General features: G+C 37.4%; 2 protein-coding genes across 4 annotated transcripts; one reads left to right on the top strand and one right to left on the bottom strand.

The window, feature by feature from the left end:
* Positions 1-691: 691 nt before the first annotated feature.
* On the top strand, positions 692-7,142 carry LOC127617059 (histone-lysine N-methyltransferase SETD7-like). Of its 3 annotated transcripts, XM_052088932.1 has the most exons (8): positions 692-911; positions 1,631-1,760; positions 2,729-2,930; positions 3,068-3,257; positions 5,342-5,423; positions 5,632-5,749; positions 5,839-5,996; positions 6,084-7,142. In XM_052088932.1, exons 1-8 carry the CDS (start codon positions 866-868, stop codon positions 6,283-6,285), a joined length of 1,128 nt encoding a protein of 375 aa, XP_051944892.1. In that variant the 5' UTR covers positions 692-865; the 3' UTR covers positions 6,286-7,142. The 3 variants fall into 3 exon arrangements, 2 of the variants coding, with proteins under 2 accessions (XP_051944892.1, XP_051944893.1); XR_007967270.1 differs by lacking the exon at positions 6,084-7,142 and having other exon boundaries at positions 5,342-5,448; positions 5,839-5,982; XM_052088933.1 differs by lacking the exons at positions 5,342-5,423; positions 5,632-5,749; positions 5,839-5,996; positions 6,084-7,142 and having other exon boundaries at positions 3,018-3,117.
* A 4,857-nt stretch (positions 7,143-11,999) lies between these two features.
* On the bottom strand, positions 12,000-19,224 carry LOC127617058 (ras-related protein Rab-33B-like). Its single transcript, XM_052088931.1, has 2 exons — positions 18,763-19,224; positions 12,000-14,046 (listed from the first exon to the last, which is right to left on the bottom strand). Exons 1-2 carry the CDS (start codon positions 18,988-18,990, stop codon positions 13,564-13,566), a joined length of 711 nt encoding a protein of 236 aa, XP_051944891.1. The 5' UTR covers positions 18,991-19,224; the 3' UTR covers positions 12,000-13,563.
* Positions 19,225-21,935: the final 2,711 nt, after the last annotated feature.

The raw sequence follows: 21,935 nt of genomic DNA, 5'->3' as shown, positions 1-21,935 counted from the left end.
GGTGAGTAACAGTGTCATCACGAGGACCTACTAAGTAGTGGGAATTGGGTATTCCAAATTGGGGAGAAAAGGGGATACCTTTTTTTGTATTGTATATAAAGGAGAACATGCATCTTACAAACTGCAAAAATCATGATAAAACACACACACACACACACACACACACAAACTACTGGTATATATATCACTGGTAAACTGAACATTTTTCTAAAATATTTCTAATATCCCCTTTGAAACAACAATAGCAAAGGTTTAGTGTTTGAGTACTTTTATAAAAATGAAAACTAACTCTAAAACGATTTAAAAAAATCTAAATAGGTGTAATTCCATATCTCCAATTCCATATTTTTCCTCCAGCACAAAACAATAAGGTTACAAATGTAACAGATAGCTGACACTATAGGGTATCTCCCCAGGACTGTGTTATAACACTGATATTTAAAATGTCAGCATTAGCATTAATTATAATTTTTAAAAAAAGCATATTATTTGTATTTTAGGGGCCCTTGGCTTCTGGGGGCCCTAGGTGGATACCCACCTTGGCATAGTGCTAAATCCGCCCCTGTCAGTGACATTTATTTTATTTACTAAAAAACGAAAAAGCCTTTTGAAAACTCTTTTGAGTGATGACTCAAGAAGAATCAGTGAATCAAATTATTTGAACCAGTTCGTTGGGGCGATTCGCCCGAATGAACGCTCCCCAACGCTGGAGCACTGCGCGTGTGGAAATCACGGAGCTCGAGCTCTGTTCTGATTATGTCAAACACTGTGCGCCGGGGACTGATTGTTCCGCGCCACTAAAGCTTCTAAGACAGGCATTTACAAACAACATATTCCTATAATAAACGACAGAGGAAGCGCCAATATGGATGGCGATGACGATAACGATAACATGGAAGAAGTTGTGGAAGGTACGACAAGCGTATTCACAAACGAGACGGCGTGTGCGTAAAGTTGTTTTTGTTGTCTAATCTCGTCCGCGATATTTTTCTCGGCTGTCAGGCTGAACTTTTATCAGATGCAGATTCATGCCTCCGAGGATTACAGACCGCTTTCATCCGTACAAAAGTTGCCAAACAAACACCCGAGGCCCGTAAACTTCGGAATTGCTTCTGTAATCCTGCAGATGGCAGTGAGTGTTATTATGGCTCCTCGAGCTGAATTATCAATGGCTGAAAGACTACCGTCTTGTGACATGCACCAACACGTACATTATTTAAAGCCAGTATGCTCTCCTGTATATTGGAATGGTTTATAATAATAATTTGGATCGTATTGTTGCCAGGTGGTAGTTAGCAATAGCCATACTGTTATAACAAAAGGGTGTCTAGCAACGGGAGTGTTGACACGATAGTTGCAAGTTCAGTTTTAATAATTAAGCCCAGGATACAAACACTTACTCCCTGGTTGTTCTAATGGTTATTACTGTGTAGTCGAGACGAAAAGTTCTGGATAGATGTTAAGTATCTAAAATAATGGTCTCCACTCCTGACCTTAATGCAGGCCTTTAAATTTTGTGTTATTGTAGGATATTGACTGCATTACAGTTTTCATTTTAGCTTTAGAGATGGCTATGAATAGTTCATCAATCATTTTGCTTGGTTCTGATTACGATGTTCTTACTCTTTAGGGCCACTGGATGAGGATGACCAACCTCATGGTTTCTGTACTGTAACATACTCATCCAGCGACCGATTTGAGGGACACTTTGTACATGGGGAAAAGAATGGAAAAGGCAAATTTTTCTTTTTCGATGGGAGGTATGAGATGTGGCATTTACGCTGTTAAGTCAAGTCTATTCTTGATTTCCAGCTTGTGATTTCATATTGCTCTTCTAGTCACTGCTGAACAGAATTCCAGATATGATTATAATAGTCCAGAATCATATCACTGTGAATCAGTATCTTTCAAACACATCTCTTGCAGACTTAGATTAAATTAACTTAAACGTTTAAAATTCTCTCATCATTTACTCACCCTCATGCCATCCCATGTTTATTTTTGTCTTCTGCAGAACACAAATGAAGATTTTTAGAAGAAAATCCCTTCTCTGTTGGTCCATACAATGAAAATTAATGGTGACCATAACTTTTACGATCAAAAAGCACAAAGGCTGCATAAAAGTATTCTACATGACTAAAGTACTTCTGAAGCGATCCAATCGGTTTTGGTGAGTTTTTCAAAATAGAAAAAATATAATTCACTGAACATCTTGCCATTGCAGTCTCTAGCGATCATTGCATGATCATGATTTCAAGCTCGATTATACTTCCTAGTGCTTGATGCACCCGCAGATTGCTAGATGGCGCTATGAAGTGTAAATAAGCTTGAAATCATGATCGCCAAGGAGACTGCTGATGTCAAGATTTATGGTGAAAAAGGAGTTATGTTTTGGTTAGTTTTTACCCAAAACCGATCGCTTCAGAAGACATGGATTAAATCAATGTTGTCGTATGGATTTATTTTATACTGCCCTAATGTGCTTTGTGGAGCTTCAAAGTTTTGGTCACCATTCACCTGCATTGTATGGACTCACAACCACCAAACATTTGTATCCAATTGTTTCCTACCCATTCATACTATGTATCCTGATCATCCAAGTATCAGAGACACAGAATCTTGCTTGAAGTGTTGCTTGCTTCCAGGATGATCTGTATGAGCTGGTGTTACTGAGCGGATAAATGTAATCATATTTCACCCACATGACATTCCTTCTTTTTCTCTGTAGTACACTGGAGGGTTTCTATGTGGACGATGCTTTACAGGGCCAGGGCATTTACACACATGAGGCTGGAGGAGCATTACATGGGACGTACATAGAAGGCGAGCTCAATGGACCTGCTCAAGAGTTCGATTCTGACAGTCACCTGGTCTTCAGGGGCCAGTACAAGGACAACATTCGCTGTGGCATGTGCTGGGTCTACTACCCGGTGTGTTTTGCATGTGGTCAAAGAAACAGCAAACTCTACTGACAAAGAGAGTATACAAACTAATTTAGTGCCTGACTTTTATTCCAGGTTTCTGTGTGTATACGTTTTTTTTTCTCCAATGTTATGTGTATGTGAAGGATGGTGGGTGTGTGGTGGGGGAAGTGAATGAAGATGGAGAAATGACCGGAAAGGCGGTGGCCTATGTTTACCCTGATGGATGCACTTCTCTATATGGCACCTTTGTAGACGGAGAACTTACTGAGGGTCGACTTGCTACTCTTGCCACTCAAGAGAACGGAAGACCACACTTCACAGTTGATCCAAACAGTTAGTTTATTACTCCATTATCTGCCATTATCCACTCATGTTGCAACAAAACCCTAACTTTCTACTGTGGAACACAAACAGGATAAAAAAAAACAATTTTGCCAGAAGATGCAAGTGAAAAGTACGGAAGAGGATTAGGGCCAAGCAATAATAAAAAAAAATAAAGCCATCTCGAGATCAAAGTCATTATAATGCGAGATTAAACTCGTTAAATTTCGAGAAAAAAGTTGAAATACAATCTTGAGAATAAACTCATTAAATATCGAGATTAAAGTCGTTATAATGCAAGATTAAACTCGTTAAATTTCGAGAAAAAAGTCGAAATACAATCTTGAGAATAAACTCATTAAATATCGAGAATGAAGTCATTATAATGCGAGATTAAACTCGTTAAATTTCGAGAAAAAAGTTGAAATACAATCTTGAGAATAAACTCATTAAATATCGAGAATGAAGTCATTATAATGCGAGATTAAACTCGTTAAATTTCGAGAAAAAAGTTGAAATACTATCTTGAGAATAAACTCATTAAATATCGAGATTAAAGTCGTTATAATGCGAGATTAAACTCCTTAAATTTCGAGAAAAATGTCGAAATACAATCTTGAGAATAAACTCATTAAATATCGAGAATAAAGTCATTATAATGCGAGATTAAATTTAACGAGTTTTTTCTCGAAACACAACGACTTTATTCTCGATATTTAATGAGATTAATCTCGCATTATAATGACTTTAATCTCGAGATGGTTTTATTTTTTTATTATTGCTTGGCCCTAATCCTCTTCCATAGAAAAGTGACCACTCAGACAGCTATAAAAAAAGGACAACCATTAAGGCACAATAAAGTATCCGTGTGCATGCTTCATAAGGGCTGTGAGCTCCAGTGAAAGGATAGAGCAGAGCGGCACATGCGTGATTAAATCGGGCTTCCCTCGATATCCTGGTGCATGGGACACATTTGAATTCTACATGAGACTTTTCTATTTTAAAGTGCGATTCAACCAATTTAAACTGTGTAACAGCCTCGTTATTCTGAACAGTGCTGACAAGGGAAAGAGAAAACACCTGCCCTGCACCAGCATCAATGACTAGACTCTTCACATCAACACACTTACTAACATTTATCAAAGTAAGCTGTAACACAGTTTTTCAATACAAATGTGGAAGTTGTAGCCAAGAAAAAACTCTTGTCCGAAACAAGTCGTATATATGTATGTTTTGGATTGAAAGACATGCTTGAACGTTAGCACTGTAGTGTTTACCTCATTCCACACAAGGCAATGAGGTTTCATCAAACAATTGATGATCACTTGTGTGTGTGACTTTTTTTAATGCTATTTATTTGTTTGTATAGTTTTTGTTTAGCAGCTGAAGGACCTAATTTTGTTGTGGATGTCCCAATGTGAATACTGGATTTGCACATTTTAGAGAACTTGAAAAGTTTTGTGTAAAATAGGCACAAAATATTGCAATATCGATCGCAGGCCCCTCGTAATCGCATCGTGGCAGATGTTGAGGTATCGGCAATCACTGGATCTCTGGCTAAGAGAATCTATATAAGAATGTATTGTGATGAAATTTGCAATTTACAACACTAGCTTATAGATTACATAGTTTGATTTGAAAGTAAATAATGTTTTGTTTTCTTCATCAATCAAAGCACTCATTTGGCTTCAAAAGACTTGGAATATAGTGCATGAGTCGATTGCTTTTACTGTGGTTTTATGGTCTTTTGTATTTTCTCGTGAGACAGACCGAAGTCACTATTTATTTGCATTATATGGTAAATAAACACTGTAAAGACTTTTATTTATTTATTTTTTAAATTACCTTTCGTGTTCCACAAAAGAAAGAAATTCATACAGATTTGGAGCCACATAAGGGTGAATAAATAATGACAGAATTTTCCATTGAATTTTCATTTTCAAGATGAATATGGTTCAATCTGGTTAAAGGAATGTGGTATAAGGGTTATGGTAATCAGATTGAAAAGACCAACTTACTCCCATTGAAAATTACTGTAGTTGTAGGTAAATCTTTTTTTTTCCTTTTCTTTCTTTTTTTTTTTAATGACGTTTTAGGTCCCGTTTACCGCTACGATAAATCCACTTCTTCCTGCATTGCTGGACATAAACTGTTGCTGGACCCCTATGAGAGCCAACGGTTGGTGCAAGCTGTGAACAACCATGTAAACTTCATTCTATCAAATCTAGTTTTTAACACAACATGTACCCCATTGCTGCTTCTCCATTAACAGACTGTCCTGAAAATAATTAGAATTTTAGCACTTTTTTTCTCCGGTTGAACTTACCTCATACAGCATTTTTGTGTATTTTGCTGATATGCATTTGTATTTTGGTTTCTCTAACAGGGTGTATGTGGTACAGTCACTTATCTCTGGAGCCGGAGAAGGGCTGTTTGCAAAAACTGAAGCTAAGTCTGAAACAGTGATGGCTTTTTATAATGGTGTCCGCATCACACATTCAGAGGTGTGTAAGTGTGTCTATTATCATTTTATGTTGTAATGCAATTATTAGATATTTTTTGTTCTTGTTCTTTGTATTCTTTCAATTGATAGGTGGACAGTCGTGACTGGTCCCTTAATGGGAATACCATTTCATTGGATGAGGACACAGTGATTGATGTTCCGAAACCATTCAATCTGATGGAGAATTATTGTGCATCTCTAGGTCACAAGGCCAATCACTCCTTCAAACCCAACTGCAAATATGACCCGTGAGTTTGAATGCACACTCTATAAATACACAGATACACTTTTTTGTTTCTTACATTAGTTTAAGTAGTAGTTTAATTTTTGCCCAGGTTCGTCCACCCTCGTTTCGGGCAGATAAAATGTGTCCGTACAATCTGTGCAGTACAGAAGGATGAGGAACTTACTGTTGCTTATGGTTATGACCATGAGCCATCAGGGAAATCTGGTCCAGAGGCACCGGATTGGTACATAAAGGAATTGCTGGAGTTTCAGCAGAGGGAATCAGAAAAAGGGGCTGAAGACACCTGCTGAGCCCCCTCTTACCTCTGTCAACACTCCTCACAAAACATCTCCCTTCCTACCTGCACAACCACCAGAAACTCTAACCATGTCCTCTGACTATCTTGCAGTGTGCTAACACTAACAAGTGTTTGTTTGCTCTATTACCATTTTTTCTGAAATGATTTCGGTCGTGCTCTATATCCTCATTGGTTTTACAAGAACTGTGAAATCTTTGCTCATATTACGGAGCAAGCTGCAAATTTGTATGGTTCTACATTGTGGAAGGACTAGTAAATAGTATGTGTCTGTCTGCTTAGTTGGTTGCCCTATAAAAATACAGAGATCAAACAAGGGCAAGTGATTTATAAGAATTTGTCTGAAATGCAGGTAATGGAGTTGGAATGTTTTAAAGATCATTTTCTGTATTTCTTGAGGTATTCAGCCTTTGTTCCACAACTTCTGATAACTATGCAGTATTAAACCAGTATGTGTCTTTAGTTACTGATGTGTTCCCTAAATGGCTTTACATTTTACATGGTTGGTAACACCAGCAAGTATAATCTGTCCTGTCTCTTGCGGCACATATGAACAGAATATCCTGTCCTTAGAGTTAACATGAAAAAGGCTCTAGTGGCCTTGAAGTACAGTATTATACCGTGAAAACACAGTGTTATTTTTGTGTTTTTCCCCACACCAAGAATGCAGTGGAAAATGTACACTGCTAAAAGAATAATTGAAACAAGCTGAATTTGTAGGAGAATAGTGGGGAATATATGTGGAAGTATTGAGCTCATGGGTTAAGGGAAATTTGTTTACTGAACTTAAGTCGATGAGATGCAATTAGCTATTTGCAATATTTATCAATAAAAACCCTCCTTGAAGTCACAGTTCTTTTGACTTTTTTTAATTATTATTATTTTTATGTTTTCGGCTGATTTACCACAAGCTAATGTACATTGTTTTTATTGGTAATGACCGATTTCTGTTTTTCTTTTGGCTGGCAAGTACTGTTGTAAAGGAATTTTCTGAGTTCAATACAAGTGAAGCTCAATCAACAGGATTTGTGGCATAATGCTGATTACCACAAAAATACATTTTGACTCGTTCCTCCGTTTCTTAAAAAAAGAGCAAAAAACAATGTTGAGGCATTTACAGTGAGAATCAGTTTTATTGCCAAGTATGCTTACACATACTCTGCTGTTCATAAATTTGGGGTCACTTGACTGAAACTTTTCTCATGATCTTAAAAACCTTTTGAATGCATATTCTTAAATGTTTCAAATGAGTTTTGTAGACAAAAATATAATTCTGCCAAAAAATGAATTGATTTCATTACAAAACAGTTTTTTAAATGGATTATTTTTACCAAATAATAAAGAAAAGCTGCCAATAAGTGCCAACATAAATGATAACTCCTTCAATACTGTTTACAAAGCATCCCAGGGTGATTCAAGAAGTTGGTTGAGATGTCTGCAAATTTTAGGCAAAGGGTGACTACATTGAAGATGCTAAAATAAAACACAGTTTTGATTTATATTGGATAAACACCCATAATTCCATTTATGTTATTCCATAGTTTAGATGACTTTACTATTATTCTAAAATGTGAAAAAAAAAGGTAAGTGACCCTAAACTTTTGACCGGTATTGTACAAGGAATTTGTCTTGGTGACAGGAGCTTCCAGTGCACAACAATACAATACAACAAAAAGACATAGATCATAATAAAATATAAATAAAAATGTAATAGAAAATAAAGTATATATAGAATATCCAATAAGACATTATACAAATATACACACATACATGTATTACCAAACCAGACCGTTATTGAAATTCAGAGGACCAACTCAATGACTGCTAAGTAGAACTGTATCAGCAGCGCCTGTGGCAGATGGAACTTCCTCAACTGGTGAAGGAAGAACAACCTCTGCTGAGTCAATGTGGGTCTCCCACCTCAGGTCCTGTGAGATGGTAGTGCCCAGGAACATGAATGACTCCACTGCTGCCTCATATGCAAAATAAGAGGTTTATTCATTAAGGCAAATAAAATAATTTTAAAAATTGTTAATGTTTTCGCGATGTAAGCCAGAACTTAATATCACGCATTTCAAGTCCAAAGATTTTTGATGGTCCAAAAAAAGACGCAACACTATTCTGGTGGAATTCAAAGCTGTGATGCTTTATTCTTTTAACAAAACTGTTTAAACCAAAATGGCAACAAGGATGATTTCTTACGTACCCATTTGATTACAGTGGATTGACGATTGATCAATTTGAGTAACAAAAAAATTCTCTCTACCTCACCAACACTTAAGACAGGTTTTATCAGCAAAATGATTAGTAAAGATATATGATTTGCATGCTTGTGTTTTGGCATTGCAAGGTGCTATTTTATCAACTGTTGACCCCTGGTAGCATGAATTGGCTCACAAACTTTGGTTGAAAAGATGCATATATCGAGCACTTACAAAAGTCAATTACATGCCACATATTGTCTGCATAACTTGGAAGTTTCATTTCACATAGTTGTTTGAGATTTCTTAATATTATAAACTATGTTATTGTGAAACAGAGAAAATAAGGATGCTTGGAATTGTACTTTTGGTGAAGAGAAAACTCAATATTGACAAACAAGTGAACCCAGAGCCATAGAAGGTTTATCAAGACCACTCCTGCATGATAAACTTCATAAGATCATTACCACAGAATCTGTTGATATACCAATAGTTGCACTTCACAGTGCCTCCGGCAGTTAAAACAATATAAAAATTATTCTGTCAAGTATACAAGCAAGCACCCAGAATCAACAAATTTAGCACAAACAGGTATTTCTTTAGTAAGTTTTGAATACTTTGCACTTACATATTTCAGAGCCATCATTAACAATGCAAAATTCCACAACAATCACATGCTCCTTTTAATTCATTTTACTTTAATAGGAATTCATATGCAAACTTCTTCAATTCCCCAAACAAATAAAACAGGTGGTGCCTGAGGTTTCTTTGACGCAATCCACAGGACCTGCTGTGGTTACATTAAATACATAAATGAATATTCCTTTATTGTACTGAATACAGTGTGCAACATGCCTGTGTAGAGTGACTAAAATGGCCACAGGGTGAAAAACATTCTCCATTAGCAACTGTGAAGTATTGTAAATTACATTAGATTAGAGTGAATAAAAGACTGACTGTGGAAATGACAGAGCAATGCCATGCACAGCGCAGATGCCTTGTGTAACACAAGGTGTGTATTTGACAAATAATCTGTGAAATACTTCAGATGCGTTTCATTTTGCCTAGTAAAGCTGCAAGATATAATATAACATGACTTGAGTACTACATCCTACACCTGATTGTGGATACTGAAGTAAATATCTACGGAAGCGTATTGCATTCACTTGAGAAAAAAAAAATCTACTCTGTTTTTATGACTTAATTATCTCAGAATTACGAGATAATTTTTCATTAAAAAAAAATATTGAGATCCCTCAAAATCCTGCCAGGAGCTCCATTTTAGCTGGATTGCATGGAAGTAAACATGTCCCGCCTTTCAAGTTTAATCCGGTTTTATTTTACTTTGGGTCTGAGACAATTTATAGAGATATATTTTAAACTTGGCCTTCAATACAAAGACGTTACTGTCTATGACATTTGTAATACTGTCATGGCTGAGACACGCTTTGATCCTCCAAAGGACACTAATTACACGAGAACTACCGGAAGTCTATAACTACTAGAATGGCCATAGTGGTCATTCTGACCGTTCATACTAGACTGTACCAAATGTCATGTCATATTTACATTCGAAACTTCTATTGAGGTTTTAGAATGAAGCTTCTAATGTCTGTCGTCATATTTTATGGCATCATCACCCTAAAAATGTATTGAATAAAATACAATAATATGGATCAAATGGAGCGCCAAGCGAACGCATATAGTCCTACATAATACGATCTTTTTTTGTAATATATAATAGTGCTAGACTATATAAATACATAGGGCATATATATATTATATATTAGCTGCTAGACTGCCCCGGAAGGTGCGTGCCTCGCTTTGTGTACAGCAAGTTTTTCACCACAGTGAAAATGGTTTCGAAAGTCTAAACGCCAACAAACATGGATTGAGGCGGAATATTTCGTTAGATAAAAACATGTTGTGAATTTTGGAAATTATTACATCTATCCTTTTTCAAAACATGTTGACTTTTGGACTTTACAACGCTCTGGAGTTCTTGGAAATTGGAAACAATCCTATGCAGCCACCACTGGAATCAAAATCCATGAATAAATGAATCTGTTATATTAATAATAACACCAGGACACGAAATTTAAATTCTAATGAATGTGAAAATGTATTAGTTCATCGACAACCACAGAACTTGCTATTGTAGCTAATTACAGATACAAATTTGATTATTTATATTAAATTATTCTCTTTGTAACATAAAAACAAATCAATACAATAGCTTATAAAAACATCACCAATGTGTATTTCAATGCATAGTAAAAACATTAGACATGTATGAAACACACACAGGCCAAACCCAAAATGGCCAAAGCGGTTAATAAAGAATAACATTCGCTAAACTGTGGGAAAACTGATTTAGAAAGCAATATTTGTTTTACAGTGAGCAAAAATATCATGCTGTAAAACTATAATGAAAATAGTATGCTGTAAAATCATTCTGAACGAATTCTCCTAAAAGTGGGCTCACTTGAACAAAAAAGGGGCCCCCTTTTAGGAGAATAATTTAATATAAATAATCAAATTTGTATCTGTAATTAGCTACAATAGCAAGTTCTGTGGTTGTCGATGAACTAATACATTTTCACATTCATTAGAATTTAAATTTCGTGTCCTGGTGTTTATTATTAATATAACAGATTCATTTATTCATGGATTTTGATTCCAGTGGTGGCTGCATAGGATTGTTTCCAATTTCCAAGAACTCCAGAGCGTTGTAAAGTCCAAAAGTCAACATGTTTTGAAAAAGGATAGATGTAATAATTTCCAAAATTCACAACATGTTTTTATCTAACGAAATATTCCGCCTCAATCCATGTTTGTTGGCGTTTAGACTTTCGAAACCATTTTCACTGTGGTGAAAAACTTGCTGTACACAAAGCGAGGCACGCACCTTCCGGGGCAGTCTAGCAGCTAATATATAATATATATATGCCCTATGTATTTATATAGTCTAGCACTATTATATATTACAAAAAAAGATCGTATTATGTAGGACTATATGCGTTCGCTTGGCGCTCCATTTGATCCATATTATTGTATTTTATTCAATACATTTTTAGGGTGATGACGTCATAAAATATGACGACAGACATTAGAAGCTTCATTCTAAAACCTCAATAGAAGTTTCGAATGTAAATATGACATGACATTTGGTACAGTCTAGTATGAACGGTCAGAATGACCACTATGGCCATTCTAGTAGTTATAGACTTCCGGTAGTTCTCGTGTAATTAGTGTCCTTTGGAAGATCAAAGCGTGTCTCAGCCATGACAGTATTACAAATGTCATAGACAGTAATGTCTTTGTATTGAAGGCCAAGTTTAAAATATATCTCTATAAATTGTCTCAGACCCAAAGTAAAATAAAACCGGATTAAACTTGAAAGGCGGGACATGTTTACTTCCATGCAATCCAGCTAAAATGGAGCTCCTGGCAGGATTTTGAGGGATCTCAATATTTTTTTTAATGAAAAATTATCTCGTAATTCTGAGATAATTAAGTCGTTAATTCAGAAAAACAGAGTAGATTTTTTTTTTCTCAAGTGAATGCAATACGCTTCCATAGATATCACAGTGACTACCTGTCCCTTTTTAACAGCAGTCATTTTAACAGTTCAAAATTGTGGATGTGTGAAAGACAGCTGATTCACTGTAAGGATTTGATAACATGCATAAACCAGTTTTTACTGTAGATTTTGTTCAGCTGAATGACTGCTAGAAGAAAAGAAATAAATACTGGCAGTGGACTAGGTCTGTTTTTAAGACATTTTTTAAAAGGGAATGATGTCTGCTTTATTTTCCATTTAAAGGAATAATCCAGGTTCAGTGAAGATCACTTAACAGCATTTGTAGCATAATATTGATTTCCCTCCAAAAAATAAATATTTTGACATTGTTTATTAAAAAAATCTGTTACAGTGAGACACTTCCAATGGAAGTGAATGGAGCCACTAAATACATGCTAAAATACAGTTTCAAAAAATATAGCCACCAGATAATAACATTATATGTATTAACATGAATTTAGTGCTTACTAACCTTTTATGTAAATTTATATTCAATACAGGAATTACTAGGTTACATCGTCATGCAACAAAGTTGTAAAACTGAATTTATCTTTACACAGAAAATGTTTGTAAGCTATTTTATCACACTAAAAATCATAATATTGTTTATGTTTAAAATAAATATTGTTTATGTCTGGGGGGTTATAAATTGGGGATTATTCATAATACATTTTTGTGGAAATCAACATTATGCCACAAATGCTGTTGACTGAGCATTTATTAAGCCTGGAATATTCCTCTACATTCATCCCTTGTTTCTCTCTATTAGCAGCACTTACAACAAATAATATGCGTTTTTCGTTTGATGGTTAGACTTTTCCCTTGAGAGAATTGACAACTTTCACAGGAAGTGCCTGCATGTGTGGTGGTGAGAGAGAGGGAGAGAACGAACCACAAATGCACAGACAAAACCAGATTTGGCACTTCACCTAGGAGGTGAGTGATTTTACTAAATAATTCATCTAATTTTGGCATGAAAATGGTTTCATAGATGTAATGAAAAAGACATCATCTTGAACATAAAACCTTACTATACCTTTCAATTCCCCTGTGCACAATTGCACTAAAAATAAAAGCAAAATCTAGTAGGTGAATTTTTTCATCTGTGGTGAGTGCTTGGCAGTGATGGCGGGGAGGTACAAGAGCTAGATAGAGGCTACTGTACTATAGTTTGAAGCTGGGATACGTAAGGTGGGCATAAATGCACGTCAAAGCATCTGGAGAGCCATAGAGAGACCATTTCCTGGTGCCGTTTCCTTTTTGAATAATGGCACGATTCTGCACATCAGATACAAAAATCTAGGCAATGGTTTACATCTCCCTCAATATAAGACTCCTCTGTCCTTCTCTTAACAATCCTGGACCGCCTTTTCACAGATAACGAAAGCATTAAATCTGCCTCTGTGCAGCTTAACATATGTTGGCCCCGCCCAGTAAAGTGTGGCTCCTCCCCTTTCTGCACTTCCAGGCTTGCACAGACTCTGCTTCATTAGCAGCTACAACCCCAGGCTCCCCTGTCCTCCTCCTCCTGCCTCCTAAGAGTGAACGTATCTCCAGATCCGCTAGGTGGCTGGCTTAACACCAGTGGTTTCTGAGATTTCAGCTTGTGCGCCACAGTCATAAAAATGGCCTCGACATGGTCGCTATTGTTCCGACTGCCATCATCATTTCCAAAGGGGTTCTTGGCTGAGGTCTCGAACAGAGGCATTGAGTGGGCATCAGCAAACTGCTGTGCTACATCAGTGCTTACTTGAGCGGCGTGGCGCAGGTCACATTTGTTGCCGACCAGGATTCTGGGCACCTCCTGACCCAGAGCATGATGACGGCACTCCTCGATCCACGCTGGAAGATTCCGAAAACTAGCAGCATTTGTGACATCATAGACGAACACCACAGCATGGACATTACGGTAGTAATGCTGAACCATGCTCTTCCGGAAGCGCTCCTGGCCTGCAGTGTCCCACAACTGTACCTAGTTGCCGGAAATGGGAGAAAAGGGAAAGTGAAACTTAAAAGAAGCAATAATACGCTTCTTTTAAGGAATATTCTGGGTTCAATAGCTGTTAAGCTCAGTCGACAGCATTTGTGGCATAATGTCGATTACCACAAACATTCATTGCGACTTTTTCTTTCTTTTTTTTAAAAAAGAGGCACTTATAATGGAAGTCAATAGGGCCAATCCGTAAACGTTAAAATCCCACAAGATGTAATAAACATGAATGGTAAAATGATTGTGTAGTTATAACCAATTTTACAACTTCATTCCCATGAAGATATAACGCCATAAACCCTGTAATCACAAACTACGATTTTAAACAACTTTACAGCTCAAATAATTTACAAATTTTAACAAAAGAATTAATGTAAGTGCTTTTATAAAATTAAGCTTCACATTTTTGCCTTTAAACCCACCAGAAATTGGCCCCATTCACTTCCATTGTAAGTGCCTCAATATAACCATGACTTCTGAATTATTTAAAGAAAAGTTAATTGTTGTGGAGATTAACATTATGCAACAAATGCTGTCGACTGAGCTTAACTTGTATTGAACCCAAAATGTTCCTTTATTATCTGTCGACTTTGTCTTGCCATGTTCAAGGACAAATATCATAGAATGCAGGATGTGTTAATGCATGAAAGAAAATAAACAGGCAGTATTATGTGCATGATGCAGCGTAAGTGTTTGTGCATGAGAAACTAAAATGTTTTAGTATTTTATAAGTTTGTGCAGCAGTGATGCGGATAAAGTGTTTATGACATTTGATAGCTAGGAATATCATATGGCAAGGAAAACGAGCTGTACCATCAATGCAGACTGCTGACAAGAACATTGCCAATCATACATTCCCTGCATTCAACTGTCCAGTGGCTCCCTTTAAATTCCCTCATTACTGCACTTCAGCTATACAAGGCGCCTTCTGAAAACTAGGGATGTTCGATTCCGACTTTTTTTTGGAGTCAACTCCAATTCCCGACTCTAGACGTAAGAGTCAATAGATTCGACTCCTTGACTCGAATCTCCACCCTGTGCTTACTAAAAATAAATCAAGGCCATGGCAAAAGGGTGGCCATTAAGGGGCAGTGCCTTCCAAAGTGACACAATGTGGCCCTTAAAAATATCTTGTCAGGCATGAGGGGGAAAATGAAGAGAACGATAAAAATCCTCAGGAGATTTCACTCGTATTAGCTTGTTTAATCCAATAACTTAAGAGGAAAAACAGCAGAATTTATTAAGGTGCAGCAATCTAACTGGGTGAGAGAAACTGATCCTAGACCAGCATAACTGGGTAAGAGAAAAATATATAGTTTAATACTTAGAACACAACTTGAGATCCCATAGTTTGATTTTGCCCTCCATCAAGTGTTTTGAATGCAAGAACATAACGCATGTTTGTGTTGTTCTGCTGCTGGATGGTTGTTTTCTTCACTGCGCATTGCCATGCAGCTGAAGTTTCACTTACTGCCCTCTGGATTAAACAGGTGGTACTACAAGCTTGCATTTCTCAGGAATTAATTTTATAATTTTTTTTAAACGTGTTTATAATCAAATTAATTGCACTGAATTAACGCATTAAATTGACAGCCCAAATTTTACTGTATTATGGGCTAATTTCATGACAGCCATCTATTATTTTTAATGGTGTGTAAAATAAAATTTAATAAATAAATGAATGGCTACTGCGATTAATTTAAACTCAAAGAATGGCCATTCATTTGTTAATGTGAATGATTTGAGACACTTGTGTTGGCACTCCTGGAAGTGTCGTGTTTGCAGCATCTCATCTATATGCCGTTTAGATCAATCCATAATCAAGTGCAATAAATTGTCTTTCAAGGATATATATTTTTGCATTAATGCTTATTTTCTCAACAAAAAGTGTTTCCAAATAAGCTTGTGACATTTGAAATATCGACAGAGTTAAATGGACAAATATTATGTCGACACTTTAGCGATGATTAACGTTTCCATCAGCTTTATTCTGATGCGTTAAAACTTTTTCTGAAAAAATCCTTGGATGGAAACGTAGTTACTGTTGATATTTGAACTCAACTGCCAAAACAAACACACCCCTCCTGCTCCTTTGGAAGCTCAAGCCCCCAAATCCATGCACACGCATTGCAGTAACAGTTCGGTTTGCTGACTAAAATAACCACCCCCTGTTGCTGATTGGCTGGAGTAGTGTTGTGTGGATCGGTCTGATCCACTTTGTTTTTGTCCCATTTACAGAGCCAGAGCTCTGCACAAATACTAGATTTTTTCCAGCCCACCCACAGAACGGAATCTAGCTGACTGTGAGGAGGTTTTAGCAGAATTTGACAAAAAGTGTATTGGATTAGAATTAGGGATGCCACTTTTGAAGTGTTAAAATAAGGGACACTTTAATGGGTGGGTGGGGGGGTCACTTCTTCTAACCACATCCTCCACAGTTTTAGCACGTTTTAGCACAATGTGTGGACTTTTCAGATGGCCCCTTACACACTGTAGGCAAATTTTCCAACTTATATCAATGTTAAATGGACGATCTGGAATGATTTATCGTGACACCATCTGACCAGCTTAAATATGGTACAAATTGCATCCCGTATTGATTCAAGATTACACTCATTATAACACACTCAATGTACTTGTTTTTTTTTTAAATGTGCTCCCTGAACACATATACTACATAAATTATGGAGACAAAAAATATAACAGCGCAATAGTATAACTGCTCAAATTAATCCTGTTTAGATACATTTCACATTTTAGCTTGAAATGCCTTTTGAAAACGTCAATCCCTGGTTTCTGCCAATAACCACATTTAAAGGGGGAAAATAAGAGACAGGAAAAGTATTAATTTAATTTTTCAAATATAAACTAGACAAATAGAGAAATAGGGGCGGGTACGAAAGTTATGAATCAAAAAAATTGACAGTAGTACATGGTGGAGGGCAAAATGACAAGCACTCACATACACACTGATAAAACTACCATCAGTTTATTTTCTAACCACTGCTCCATGCATTGATGTCATGCTAGTAAAGTAAGGTTTCGTCTTTTGAAGACTGTCACACATCCTCTCTCTCTTTAGGATGCACATTCATTAATCATGTACTTTTGAGTGAGAGATAATGCGTTTCCCACCTACATGTGTGTGTAAGATATGTGATTGGTTCTTAAGAAAGCCAATTCACTGATTTGCGCCAATCACAACGTCCTGTTCGGAAAGCTACCGAGTTGATAGAACAAAACAGTCGATTCCTATCTAGAGCAGTGATGTCCAGTTCGTGAACCAACCGGTTCTTTTTAGTAAACGAGTTGAACTAGTCCACCAAATCGGATTTAAGGATCTGAAATATCTGCTTTTGCCAACTCTCCTTTGCAATTAACCACTCCAACTAGTTCACAAATCGGACTGAAAGCTTGGGTCGCAACAGCTCTCGAGTCAACAGTGCACTGATCCGAGGACAGCAGTTCTCGAGTCAACAGTGCACTGATCCGAGGACAGCAGTTCTCGAGTCAATGCACTGTTCTCGAGTCAACAGTGCATTGTACACTGATCCGTGGACAGCAGTTCTCGAGTCAACAGTACACTGATCCGAGGACAGCAGTTCTCGAGTCAACAGTGCACTGATCCGAGGACAGCAGTTCTCGAGTCAACAGTGCACTGATCCGAGGACAGCAGTTCTCGAGTCAACAGTACACTGATCCAAGGACAGCAGTTCTCGAGTCAACAGTGCACTGATCCGAGGACAGCAGTTCTCGAGTCAACAGTGCACTGATCCGAGGACAGCAGTTCTCGAGTAAACAGTGCACTGATCCGAGGACAGCAGTTCTCGAGTCAATGTACTGTTCTCGAGGACAATGTACTGTTCTCGAGTCAACAGTACATTGTACATTGATCCGAGGACAGCAGTTCTCGAGTCAACAGTGCACTGATCCGAGGACAGCAGTTCTCGAGTCAACAGTGCACTGATCAGAGGACAGCAGTTCTCGAGTCAACAGTGCACTGATCAGAGGACAGCAGTTCTCGAGTCAACAGTGCACTGATCCGAGGACAGCAGTTCTCGAGTCAACAATGGCCTCTTTCGACATTATACTGAGAACTGCTGATCATGGAGCAGCTGATGAGGGGGCGAAACGTTTCAGTCGAGAGATGCAACCAAATTTTACTACTGAGTATTGTGCATGCAGATTATCTGAAGTTGTGATGATCTGGATCGTGGTTTCTCTAAAAAAGTGTGAGTTGATTAAGACTAGTTTAATAAATTGTAATGCTTTAAATGTGTAGAACATCCACAGTGTCAGTATTGGGTGCTTTAAGTGCAAAACTTAAATGTAGGATGTATCGTAAGATCACTGAATGAAACACTGATGACAATAAACACACTTATTATTATTATTATAACTTAATTAAATAAAATGCTATTAATCAGCTATATTGAATGTGTTTGTGCGTGTATTCTACAACGCCGATGTATTAGCATTATAGTGACGTAAATGCGTGATGACGTAAATGAACTAGTGAATCGATTTTTTTAACCAGTTCATTGAAATAAACTGTCCGAAAGAACCGGTTCGCGGAAAAAAATCAGACATCCCATTACTAATCTAGAGTCGACTCCGATTACATGGCTTGTCAGAGTCAAAGTATCGACTCTTTTGGAGTCGACTCCCCATCCCTACTAAAAAGACGGGAATCCTCACCTTGATTTTCTCGCCGTCTATTTCGACAATCTTCTCCCGAAAATCCACCCCGATAGTGGCCTCAGTCTTGTCTGGAAACTTGCCCGCACAGAATCTGTAGGTGAGGCACGTCTTGCCGACTCCGGAGTCTCCGATGACTATGATCTTAAAGATTCGCGTCCTTGGGGGAGGCAGCGAGGAACTAGTAAAAGATGAGCTAAATTCAAAAGAGGACTCGATATCTGCCATACTGTCTGCCTATAGACACACCAGTGCCCAGTACGTGACACCTAACAGGCTAGCACAGTGAAAATGTACTGATGCTAAAGGGTTAGATAGTGATTCAAAAGTACACTTAACTTAACCTCTACCCCTTCACCACGAGCTCAGAATTACAGAAAGTGGAGAGTGTATGAGACGTGTTGACTGCAAAACTCCACATTTTGCTGATGCATACCTGGCGGAGTCCTCTTTCACTGTTTGAGTCTGTAGCCACGTACAACGTTGACACAACTGTAATCTCGCGAGATGTTATATTACACTGGGAGAATTGTTATTGGTATTTCCACATAATACAAACGCAAAAAGGCATTCAAGTAAAATAAATTAAATCCTTTATTATCTGTCGACTTTGTCTTTGTCTTCAAGGACAAATATCATACAATGCAGGATGTGTTAATGCATGAAAGAAAATAAACAGGCAGTATTATGTGCATGATGCAGCGTAAGTGTTTGTGCATGAGAAACTAAAATGTTTTAGTATTTTATAAGTTTGTGCAGCAGTGATGCGGATAAAGTGTTTATGACATTTGATAGCTAGGAATATCATATGGCAAGGAAAATGAGCTGTACCATCAATGCAGACTGCTGACAAGAACATTGCCAATCATACATTCCCTGCATTCAACTGTCCAGTGGCTCCCTTTAAATTCCCTCATTACTGCACTTCAGCTATACAAGGCGCCTTCTGAAAACTAGGGATGTTCGATTCCGACGTTTTTTTGGAGTCGACTCCAATTCCCGACTCTAGACGTAAGAGTCAATAGATTCGACTCCTTGACTCGAATCTCCACCCTGTGCTTACTAAAAATAAATCAAGGCCATGGCAAAAGGGTGGCATTAAGGGGCAGTGCCTTCCAAAGTGACACAATGTGGCCCTTAAAAATATCTTGTCAGGCAATACAAACGCAAAAAGGCATTAAAGTAAAATAAATTAAATAACATATAGCAAAATAATAATAAAAAAACTTGAGTGATATTGCTTAAGTAAACAAATAAATATATTTCACTTCCATTGTTTTGGTGGTGAAGGACTGTGTTTTTAAAATAATCATTTGAGTAAACAAACCCTCCTCCTGATGAAGATACAGAGTTCAAATCAATTGTGGTAATCTGTAGTTAAAGAGAGAAGGCCTACTGCCACACATGCATGTGCACACACACTTTTATGCTGCATGTATGTGCTTTTTGGTACAACAAAGTTTTGTTCACCATTCATTTGCATTTTATGGACCTTCAGAGCAGAGATATTCTTCTAAAAATCGTTGTTTGTGTTCAGCAGAAGAAAATTCATACACATCAGGGATGGCATGAGAGTGAGTAAATGATGATAGAATTTTAATTCTTGGGTGAACTATCACTTTAAGACAATAACAGTTTAACCAGCTGATAAACAGGTACACAAAGGTGTTGAACTGGAAACGCCTCCCTCAGGACTGGAGAGTTTCACACACTATTTACCTCTGAAATCCTGCCATTTCTGTCTGAACTAATCTCTATCTTCCAACCAGTGATGAAAAGGTATCTGTGACCCACTTTAAGACATTTTCCTGAAGAATTTCCTCTCACTGTCTCTCTCAAGAGATTAAAGTTGGTGCCAGAATGGCTGGTTTGAGTATTTCTGTAACTGCTGATCTCCTGGGATTTTCACACACAACAGTCTCTAGAATTTACTCAGAATGGTGCCAAAAACAAAAAAACATCCAGTGAGCGTCAGTTCTGCGGATGTAAATGCTTTGTTGATGAGAGCGAGTATGGCCATACTGATTCAAACTGACAAAGTCAACGGTAACTCAGATAACCACTCTGTACAACTGTGGTGAGAAGAATAACATCTAAGAATGCTATGTTTTGGGCACACGAGGGGGACGTACACAATATTAGGCAGGTGGTTTTAATGTTGTGGTTGATCGGTGGACACTTCTTGATTGATAATAGTTTGCTTCAATTAACTTAATAGATTAGTTGGTATCACCTTATTTAAAGGCCAAATATATGGGTTCCTGGTTGAAACCATTTTATTGTTCTTCCGTTCTATATCTGTAGGTTGATTTTAATGATGGCAACTGTCCTAAATATCACAATCAAATAAGGGCATATATAATGTTTACCTGGCAGTGCACAAGCACTTTCAAGGTAAGTTTACCTTATCTCTTGATGTGTTTTGCCAGAACTGTAATGAATCATACTTTAAAACAAGTAGCCCTTACGCCTGTAAGATTAGTTTGTGCCAGCCATTAACATTCTGTCACATTCCTCTAAAATAGATGTCCTGCCCATTTCTCAGGCTCCAGTGCTGATACCCACGAGCATGGAAAATGGTGGAACACAACATGATGGTGTGGAGATGCATTTTGTAATATTTTAATGTTGTATTGTAAGATACAGAGAAAGAAATTCTAATATTTAAGAAAGTCTCTCAACGTTTACTCACCTTCATGGCATCCCAGATGTGTATGACTTTCTTCTGCAAAACACAAATGAAGATTTTCAGAAGAATATTTCAGCTCTGTAGATCCTCACAATGTAAGTGAATGGGTACCAAACCTTGAAGCTCCAAAAAGCACATAAAGGCAGCATAAAATAATCCTTACGTCTCCAGTGGTTTAATCCATGTCTTCTGAAGTGATCTAATTGGTTTTGCGTGAGAACAGACCAAAATGTAACTGCTTTTTCACTTATATCTCTAGTGTATTGAGCTTGAAATCACGCTCGCCAAGCAGATTGCTGATGTCAAGATTTATAATGAAAAAGGAGTTATATTTTGGTCTGTCACCCAAAACCAATCGGATTGCTTCAGAAGACATGGATTAAACCACTAGTCATATGGGTTACGTTTATGCTGCCTTTATGTGCTTTCTGGTACTTCAAAATTCTGGCCACCATTCACTTGTATTGAATGGACCTACAGAGCT

Source organism: Xyrauchen texanus, chromosome 23 (assembly GCF_025860055.1).
Source record: "Xyrauchen texanus isolate HMW12.3.18 chromosome 23, RBS_HiC_50CHRs, whole genome shotgun sequence".
Lineage (NCBI taxonomy): Eukaryota > Metazoa > Chordata > Actinopteri > Cypriniformes > Catostomidae > Xyrauchen > Xyrauchen texanus.
Note: the sequence above shows the minus strand (reverse complement) of the source record. Positions and strands in the feature narration are given on the sequence as shown.